The sequence below is a fragment of the Rhincodon typus genome, chromosome 30 (genome assembly GCF_021869965.1).
Source record: "Rhincodon typus isolate 14 chromosome 30, sRhiTyp1.1, whole genome shotgun sequence".
In the NCBI taxonomy this organism is placed as follows: domain Eukaryota; kingdom Metazoa; phylum Chordata; class Chondrichthyes; order Orectolobiformes; family Rhincodontidae; genus Rhincodon; species Rhincodon typus.
This window is the reverse complement of record NC_063361.1, coordinates 2,766,161-2,776,891: the sequence shown is the minus strand read 5'-3', so window position 1 is coordinate 2,776,891 and position 10,731 is coordinate 2,766,161. Positions and strand designations below refer to the sequence as shown.

At 43.5% G+C, this 10,731-nt stretch overlaps 1 protein-coding gene across 1 annotated transcript in view; it reads right to left on the bottom strand.

The window, feature by feature from the left end:
• kcnh6a (potassium voltage-gated channel, subfamily H (eag-related), member 6a) overlaps window positions 1-10,731 on the bottom strand; it is a 166,753-nt gene that overhangs the window by 54,134 nt on the left and 101,888 nt on the right. The window contains exon 5 of the mRNA XM_048614560.1: window positions 4,224-4,649. Coding sequence (XP_048470517.1) covers window positions 4,224-4,649 — 426 coding nt within the window. The remainder of the gene's footprint in view (window positions 1-4,223; window positions 4,650-10,731) is intronic.

Genomic DNA, 10,731 nt, shown 5'->3' with positions numbered 1-10,731 from the left:
AGATATCAGTACACTGACTGGTATCTCTCAGTCCCCTCTTACTCTCATGGAGATATCTGTGCACTGACTGGTGTTTCTTACATGCCCCTCTCTCTGAGAGATATCTGCATACTGACTGGTGTCCCTGGGTCTCCTCTCTCTCAGGGAGATATCTGTACACTGACTGGTGTCCCTCATGCCCCTTTTTCTCAGGGAGATATCTCCCCGTACCTAAGATTTTGTACCTAGGTATCTTTGTGTCTAAGATGGCGTACATCCCAGGAAAGAATATAAAAAGACAGGATAATGAGAGCTGCCTCAGCTTGCTGCTGACAGCTCCTGCTCACTTGACAGCTGCTTGGGGGCAGAAAGGCCACTGCATGTGTGATTAAATGAAGAAATTTTCAGGTGCTGGATTCATCTAAAATATGATTCACTCTTTAATCAACAGCCTGTCTGTAACTCATCAACACATTTTTGTGTGGGGAAAGAGAAAGAGAGAACAAGTAAGCAACATAAAGTGGGAGGGGAGAGAGTAAAGTGAAAGATAGAAATGGATGGGGATGTGACAGAGGTCGGAAGATAGAGACAGAAAGATAGGAGATAATGGACAGGACAGGCAAAGAGAAAGAGTGAATGAGGCACATAGAGAGACGCAGAGAATGAACAATGGGGGTACAAATACTGCAAGTTGTCTCGGGTTTTATTTTTCTATGCTCTCTCCCACTAACCTATGCCTGCCTCCCCCTTCTCCCTCCCATCCTCTCGCCTCTTCACTCCTTGCTGAGCCTCTCATAATTCCCGCTCCCTTCATCCTGCCTCTAGCTTTGCCCCATCTCTCTCCTCCCTTTCTATCTGCCTCTCTGCCTGTTCTGCCTCTCCATCATAGCTGTGGCTCCAGCAGCAGCGGAAATAGTTCAGATCCTTGCTGAAGGAACCAATCTCCATGTCTGTTAATTCTATTAGTTTCAAAATGGTTATCGAAAAGGATAAGTCTTCCATAAAAGTTAAAAATTTTAATTGGAGTAAAGCAAATTTTAAAGATATGAGACAAGAACTTTAAAAAATTGATTGGACTAGACTATTCATAGATAAAAGGACGTCTGACAAATGGGAGACATTCAAGAGTGTATTGACGAGAGTTCAGAGGCATTTGTTTTCCTGTTAGAGTGAAGGGTGAAGCTGGTAAGATTAAAGAACGATGGATGAATAAAGATATTGAGGTTCTAGACAAGAATAAAAGAGAATTTTTTTTAGCTATAGACAACTTGAATCTCTTAATCAATATAAAGAGTGTAGGGGTATTCTTGACAGAGAAATCAGAAAGGCAAAGAGGGGATATGAGATAGCATTGGCAGATAAGGTTAAGAATAATCCAAAGAGATTCTACAAAGACATTAAGAGCAAGAGGGTAAATAGAGAGAGGGTAGGGCATCATTAAGATCAAGAATGTCGTCTTTGTGTTGAAACCCAGGAGGTGGAAGAGTTACTAAATGAATATTTTGCATCAGTTTTTACTGTGGAGAATGAAATAGAGTCTAGAGAATGCAGAGAAATAAACTTTGATGTTTTAAAAACAGTTCACATTACAGAAGAGGAAGTTTGGGAGGTCTTGGAGAATATAAAGGTGGATAAATCTCCAGGACCTGATCTAACGTATCCCAGAATGTTGTGGGAAGAAAGGGAAGAAATTACAAGACACCTTGCAGAAATATTTGCATCATCTATAACTACGAGTGAGGTGCCTAGTGACTGGAGGGTGGCTAATGTTGTACCTTTGTATAAGAAAGATTGTAAGGAGAAACCGGGGAACTATAGAACTGTGAGTCTGACATCAGTTGTGGGTAAATTGTTGGAGGTAATTATGAAAGATGAGATTTATGGGCATGGAGACAGGCAAAAATTGATTAGGGATAGTTAGCATGGTTTTGTGCGAGGAAAACTGTATCTCACAAACTTGATTGAATTTTTTGAGCAAGTTACAAAAGGTTGATGATGGCAGAGCAGTAGATGTTGTTTCTTTGGATTTTAGTAAAGCCTTTGACAAGGTTCCACATGGTAGACTAATTAGTAAAGTTGGGGTCACATGGGATTCAGGGTGAGCTTGCCAATTTGATACATAATTGACTTAAAGGCAAGAGACAGAGAGTAATGGTGGAGGGTTGCTTTTCGGACTGGAGGACTGTGACCAGCGGTGTTCCACAGGGATTGGTTCTGGGTCCTCTTTTGTTTGTCATTTATATAAATGGTTAGGATGAGAATATAGAAGGCACGGTTAGTAAGTTTGTGGATGACACCAAAATTGGTGGCATTGTAGACAGTGAAAAAGGTTTCTAAGATTACAAATGGATCTTGATCAAATGGGTCAATGGGCTGAAAAATGGCAGATGGAGTTCGATCTGGAAAATTGTGAGGTATTGCAATTTGGTGCAATAAACAAGGGTAGGGTTTATACAATTAATGGTAGGTCCTTGGGCAGTGTTGTAGAACAGAGGGACTTAGAGGTGCAGGTACATAATTCTTTAAAGTCACATATAGAAAGGATGCTTAAAAAGGCATTTTGCACGCTTGCCTTCATTGCTCAGTCCTTTGAGTTAAGGAGTTGGGATGTTATGTTGAGGTTGTACAGGACATTGGTGAAGCCTCTCCTGGAATACTGTGTCCAGTTCTGGTCACCCAATTATAGGAAGGACATTATCAAGCTGGAGAGGGTTCAGAAAAGATTTACCAGGATGATGCTGGGTATGCAAGATTTGAATTATAAGGAAGGCTGGATAGGCTAGGATATTTTCACTGGAGTATTGGAGGTTGACAGATGACCTGGTAGAAGTTTATAAAATAATGAAATGTATAGATAGAGTTGATGGTAGTTGTCCTTTCCTCTAAGATGGGGAATTTCAAGACTAGGGGGCATATTTTTAAGGTGAGAGGAGAGAGATTTAAAAAAAGACAGCAGAGGCAAATTTTTTACACAGAGGGTGGTTTGTGTGTGGTGTGAACTTCCGGAGGAAGTGGTGGATGTGGGTACAATTACAATATTTAAAAGACATTTTGATAGATACATGAATGGGAAAGATTTGGAGGGATATGGGCCAGGAGTAGACAGGTGGGACTAGTTTAGTTTGGGATCATGTTTGGCATGGACTAGTTGGACTGAAGGGACAGTTTCCATGCTGTATGACGCGATGACTTTATTTCTGAGCCTGGGCAGCAATGGTCAGAGGTTCAGTACATTACAGCAAGTCTCTGCTGCCATAGAGATTAAAGTGGTTTGGGCCAGTGTGAACATGTGCCTGTGTTTGCTAGTCTGGTGTCTATCTGTTCACATATATTTGTTGAAGGGTTTGTATGGCATATATGTTTTTATATGTGACAATGTCTGAACAGGTGTCTGTGTGCGTGCACTGCGTATGTCCCTACATGTTTATGTCTTTTCCTGTGTGTGGGGTATATATCTTCATTATTTGTGTCTGTGTTTCCGTACATATATCTGTGTTCGTATTTCTGTGTATGTGTGCGTGTGTGTGTGCGTATGTATCAATACATCAGTCTGTGTTCGTGTATGTGTTCTGTACATGTGTTCATGGAGATCTACAGCACAAAAAAAGGTCATTCTGCCCATCATGTTCTCCCTGGCCAAAAGCAAGCACTTAACTATTCTAATCCCATTTTCCAGCATCCGGCCCAGATGGCATCACAAATGCACATGTAAATACGTCTTAATTCTAAGATTCTAAGATTCTAAGAAATGTTAATGTGTGTTTTTTCCTCTACCACCCTTACAGACAGTGAGTTCAAGATTACCATCACCCTCTGGGTGAAAAAAATTGTCCTTATATCTCTAAACCTTGTGGCCCTTAAATCTAAATCCATAGACATTGATCCCTCCATCAAGGGAAAAGCTTCTTGCTGTCTACCCTATTGTGTATGTCTTTGTAGGTATCTTTATGTGTGTATCTGTGTGAGTGTGTGTGTATACACATACAGTGCCCATGTGTCTCTGTGTACATGTGTGTGTGTGCATCTATGTGGGTAGCTGTTTACAGGTGTCTACGTGAGTGTCTATGTGTGTGGGTGTCTGTAGTGTATCTCTGCGGGTATCTGTATATCTACACGTTTATGTGTGTGAGTGCATGATTACCGTTGTTTACAAGGCTCCATTTTGAACTATGGTCACTGCATGGGCTCTATTTTGACTTAGATGGCCATTCTGAAATGAACTTCTTTTTTTATTTGTCCTTTACCTCGTCAGACCCAGACCTGAAGATGAGAAGATCAAATGGAATGGCAGCCACGATGTCGATGAGGAACCAGCCCTTGAAGTAGTGGATGGCGATCTTGGCTGGGTGACTCACCACCTCATCGTTCTCGTTGACGTAGGTGGTGCGGAAGTTGATGATGATGTCGATGATGAACATGATGTCGACAATCAGGTCCACGACAGCCAGGGGGTTGCATGAGTAGCCACATTCCAGACGCTTCTCCTCTTCCTGATCATTTAGCAGGAAGGCTGCAGAATAAGGGGTGAAGATGGCAGTGTGTATGACCAACAGGAGGATGAGCCAGTCCCAAACCGCCTTGAACGGGCTATAGTGCAGAATTGTCCACTTATGAATGCGAGGGGCCTGCAGCTTGTACTCAGGAAGCACATCAGCTCCAAGTGAGAGGACCTATAGGCATAGAAGAAACAATGACAAGTGATTATTAACCCATGTCAGGCCAGAGTGTCCCCAGCTACCAGCCTTGGCATATGCTGAGTTGACAGATATTGGCTATTTGGCGGCTGTGATTAGCGTCAACTGTGAATGAATGTATCTCCCATTCTTCAGAAGTGAATGAGTTCGAGCCTCATTCCAAAGACGTAAGGCTACCACTTCAATGCAGCACTGAGGGAGGGCTACACTGTCGGAGGTGCTGGCATTTAGTTCTAAAGTAGAGAGAAAAGCCCATGGCGCTATTTTAATAACAGCAAGGGCTCACCTCTGCAGTTCTGTTTATCCCTTATGCAATACCATTAAATCAGAAAATCTGATCATGAGAAACTGAGGGAAATGGACAATGGACATGCGCAGGAAATAAAGAACAATAAACAGAAAAATGATTGCTTACATTTGAAGGGCGAACATCACTGCAGGTTATATTTTACACACCTTTGATTTACTTGGTGCACTCTAGATGATTGTCAACTCTGTTTAGCTGTAATCCTGGAGGTCACATCACATCATCTCTCACCTCTAACCTCTCCATCAAACCAGCTCTGATATGAAATTTTACAGATCAAAAATGCATTTTTTTAGTTTCTCAGTGATATTCCTCCTGGGTCACAGACAGCTGTGTTCAAGAGATTTTCCTGAGACTCCAGAACTGTTCTGGAGTTCTGACTCGTGGCTACACTAAACATTATAGACTTTCTGCCATCTGTACTCTGAATCTTCACAGCACTTGACCAAAGCAGCAACATATAGGAACAGGAGGAGGTCATTCAACTTCACATGCCTTTTGTTTTATTCATTCACAGGATGAAGGTGTCACTGGCTAGGCTAGCATTTATTGGCCATCCCAGTGGTAGTTAAGAGTCAACCACACTTCTGTGGGTCTGGAGTCACACGTAGGCCAGACCAGGTAAGGATGGAGTGAGTTACAAAAAGTGAGTATGCAGGTACAGCACACAATCAAGAAGGATTATGGGATGCTATATTTTATTAAGAGAAAAGAATGTTATGCTTCAGTTAGACAGGGCATTGGTGAGATCACATCTCGAATACTGTGTGCAGTTTTGAGGTCATCCTTATTTGAGGAAGGATGTAAATACATTGGATCAGGTTCAGAGGAGATTAACTAGACTGATATCTGGAACGAGCTATTATGAGGATAGGTTGGACAGACTGGGCATGTTTCCTTTGAACTTCAGAAGATTGAGTGGTGACTAGACTGAAGTGTATAAGATCCTTGAATGGTCTTGACAAGGAGGACATGAAAAGGATGTTTCATTTTGTGGATCAGTCCAAAACTAGAGGGGAGCTGTTTAAAATTAGGGTTTACCCTTTTTGGACAGAGACGAGAAGAATTCTTTTCTCTCAGGGGGTTGTGTGACTTTAGAACTCTCTGCTTCAGAAAGCAGAGGAAGCAGGATTGTTGATTATTTGTAAGTGTGAAGTACAAAGACTCTGTCAGGCAGGAGAATCCAACATTATTGGGGGAATATTATTCAAACAAATCAGATCAGCCACAATAACACTGAACATTGGGACAGGCTCTAGGGGCCCAATGGCTTACACTTGCTTCTAATTTGTAAGTTTGCCAAAGTGTGTCATCGTTTCGCAAAGAAGATCACAACAGTCATTAAACATTTAATAAAGAGGTTTAGTTACCTCAATGTACTGAAGCAACATTGTGCCAAATATTTTATGCAGTAACAAAAATGAAATAATTACCACTTCTTCCCCTGGGATAAGACTCTAGAATGATCCTAATTTTTCAACTTATTTTGCCAATTAAATCTGGCTCTGTGTTGTCTCACCATGAGTTAAGGTAATAAATGTTAAGGATCCTGGACTCCTGCTCAGCTGTCACACCTTTGAGTCAGCCATGTTTTAGAAAGATAGGGCTATTGTCCCCAACATTCCACGCACTTCACCCACCCGGCTTTCTCTGCACAGCGAGTGAGAGATAGGAGCCCAGCCACAGAATACAGATTGGGAGCAGGATCCTCAGCTGATTTTACTTCCCTTGGTTCAGGGGGTCAGAGAAAGAATCATAGAATCCCTCCAGTGTGGAAACAGGCCATTCAGCCCAACAAGTCCACACTGACCCTCTGAAGACCATCCCACCCAGATTCAACACCACCTACCCTATCCCTGTATTTCCCATGGCTAATTCACCTAACCTGCATATCCCTGTACACTATGGGCAATTTAGCATGGCTAATCCACCTAACTTGCACATCTTTGGACTGTGGGAGGAAACCCAAGCAAACGCAGGGAGAATGTGCAAACTCCACACAGACAGTCACCTGAGGCTAAGATTGAACCTGGGTCCGTGGTGCTGTGAGGCAGCAGTGCTAACCACTGAGCCACCATGGTTGAGTAAAGAGGAGGCATTGAGCACAAAATGCTGCAACAGGAAAGCTAACTGCAGTTTGAGGTTTGAGATGAGCATCACAGCAACCGAGCAGTTTCAACAGAGTGCTATATTTGTATAGGACAGAAACAGACCCTTTGGTCCAACCAGTTTATGTCGACCATAATCCCAACCTAAAATAGTCCCATCTGCCTGCACTTAGCCCATATACCTCCAAACATTTCTTATTCATGTACTTATCTAAATGTCTTTTAGACATTGTAACTGTAACTGCATCCACCACTTCCTCTGGCAGTTCATTCCACATGTGAACTGTGTGAAGAAATTCCCCCTTGTGCCTTTTATTAAATCTTTCTCCTCTCACCTTAAAAATATGCTGCCCAGTCTTGAAATCCCCATCTTTAGCTATTCACCTTATTCATGCCCCTCATTATTTTATAAACTTCTATAAAGTCACCTCTCAACTTCCTACACCCCAGTGAAAAAAGTCCCAGCCCTATCCAGCCTCTCCTTATAACCCTTCCTTCCCGGCAACATCCCAGTAAGTCTCTACTGAACCCCCTTCAGTTTAAAAATGCCCTTCTTATATCAGGGAGACTAGAACTGGACAGAATACTCCAGAAGAGCCCTCACCAACGTCCTGTAAAACCTCAATAGATAGAGTGAAGCTGTCTCCTAAAACACAGAGTCAAGACAAGAAATTAACATTTACAAATGATCATAAGCATCAAATCACATTTAAACACCCTTGAACGGCCCTCAACAGAGAGAAAATGTTCTCACCTTAGACATCATTGAACAGAACGAACATTCACTGCTAGATCTCATAGAAATCTATAACGTTCGAACAGGACTAGACAAGGTAAATGCAGGAAGTATGTTTCTAATGGCTGTGGAGTCTAGAACTAGGGGTCACTGTCTAAAGGTATGGAGTAGGCCATTTAGGACTGAACTGAGGAGAAATGGTTTCACCCAGAGAATTGTGGATCTGTGGAATTCTCTGCCAGAGAAAGCCGTTAAGGCCAAAACATGGAATGTTTTTGAAGAAGGAGTTAGACATTAGAGCTAAACGGATCAAAGGGTGTGGAGACAAAGCGGGAATAGGGTACTGAGTTGGACAATCAGCTACAATCGTACTGAATGGTGGAGCAGGTTTGAGGGGCTGTGTGGCTTACTGCTGCTCCTATTTTCTATGTTTCTGTGGTTAAACAGCCCCATAGAAAGAGGAAATTATAATGGTGTCCAGCAACAATGGGTGCATTGGAAGGGACATGTATTGGGTGGGGGCAGCAAAACCGGACACAGCCCCAGTCACCTTTACTGGTCCCTGACCTGGTCCTTAATGAGCAATAGTTGCAATTGATTTAGGGGATACTGTGATTGGGGGATCGGATGATCTAGTGGTGGATGCTGCAGGCCAGGGGAGTGATCCTGTGATCCAGGACTGGACCAGGGGACTATATTCAAAGAAGAACTCATGGTGTGACTGAAGAAAGCTGGACGCAACATCTGGACCTGGGAACGAAGACAAAGGAGAAATGATGTGAGAGCCAATTGTTCAATATTTACAGGGAACTGATTGACCAGAATGGGTCATTTGCTGCACAGGGCTGTTACTGAGGGTTGGGATAATTCTGTTTCTGGTGCATCAACACCATCAGGACTGTCAAGAACAGGAATGAGGACGTTCTGTAGAAATGTGTCATTCCAGTGAGGACCATGCTACTGGCTGATTGGGAAGCTGCAGTCGAATGAGATTCAGAGTCTATATCCCTGAAGAAGCGGGAGATTGAAGGGCTTCATGGCTGAAATTGGTGGCAGTTGTGCTGAGTAATTCTGTTAGCTCAGCCAAGGGCCGTACACTGTCTCAGTGGTTAGCACTGCTACCTCACAGTGCCAGGGAACCGGGTTTGATTCCACCCTCGGGTGACTGTCTGTATGGAGTTTGCACATTCTCCCCGTGTCTGTGTGGGTTTTCTCCGGGTGCTCCGGTTTCCTCCTACAGTCCAAAAATGTGCAGGTTAGGTGGATTGGCCATTCTAAACTGTCCATAGTGTCCAGGGATGTGCAGGCTGGGTGGATTAGCCATGGGAAATGCAAGGTTACAGGGGTAGGGTAAGGGTTGTGTCTGGGTTGGATGCGCTTTGGAGGTTGTTGTGGATTCAGGGGCCGAATGACCTGCTTCCACACTTTAGGGATTCTGTGATGATCTCTGTTTTGTTTGCTGTTTAATGGACAATTTATCATTTATAATGACCACAATTTGCCCGTTAATTCATCTATGTGTGGATTTTAATTTGTCTGTTAAACTTATAAAAAGTGAAATTTTGGTCATTGGTTTTTCCCATATAAGTGAATTCAGTAAATTTGGTTTCCTGGTCTCACGGGAATCAAAACAATGTTCCCATCTCCTAGACAAGAGAATGCTTCTGTCTCTTACCAGAGAGAATGATGTACAATTCACCCTAACATGTCATTAGTTCTTCGAGAATTAATGAAAAACCTGACTTAACAAAAACTAAATTAGGCAGATGAAAGCTCAGAGAAGACCAATTTCATTATCATGCAAGTGATACATTTTCAAAATTAAATTGCAAAGTTCACCCTGTTCCCTTTCAATTAACAACTGCTCAACTGTGATTATTTTAGACGCTTCAGACAATATTTTATGATCATACGACTGAATGATTTCTTTGTGTTAGTTTCTGCACTTCCTTCGCCCCAAAAGAGGTTTGGCTGCTGCTGGGTACAGGTTACACTGGCACTACCTGCTGGTTACACTGGCACTGCCTGCTGGGTACACTGGCACTGCCTGTTGAGTACAGGTTACATTAGCGCTGCCTGCTGGTTACACTGGCACTGCCTACTGGGTACACTGGCACTGCCTGTTGAGTACAGGTTACACTAGCGCTGCCTGCTGGTTACACTGGCACTGCCTGCTGGTTACACTGGCACTGCCTGTTGAGGACAGGTTACACTAGCGCTGCCTGCTGGTTACACTGGTGCTGCCCGTTGAGTACAGGTTACACTGGCGCTGCCTGCTGGTTACACTGGCGCTGCCTGCTGGGTACACTGGCGCTGCCTGCGGGTATGGGTTACACTGGCACTGCCTGCTGGGTACACTGGCACTGCCTGCTGGGTATGGGTTACACTGGCACTGCCTGTGGGTATGGGTTACACTGGCACTGCCTGCAGGTATGGGTTACACTGGCACTGCCTGTTGAAAACAGGTAGTCACGTGTGTGTGTGAAACTAGACTCGCCTGGAATGTTGGCAATGCTGCACACCATCAGCTGCATCTTTCAATGTTAGTTTCCTCTGGAATGCCTCGGTCACTCTGCATGGGACTTTGGTGGAGACATAGTTGTATGAGAGCCAGCAACACAGAACTTCAGTTAGGTCGCACTTGGAATATTGCGTACAGTTCTGGTCACCACAGTACCAGAAGGATGTAGATGCTTTTGAAAGGATAAAAAGATTTACCAGGATGTTGCCTGGTATGGAGGGATTTTAGTTATGAAGAAAGTTTGGATAGACTGGGATAGTAGGAACTGCAGATGCTGGAGAATCCGAGTCAACAAGGTGCAGGGCTGGATGAACACAGCAGGCCAAGCACCATCATAGGAGCAGAGAGGCTGACGTTTCGGGCCTAGACCCTTCATCAGAAAAGGG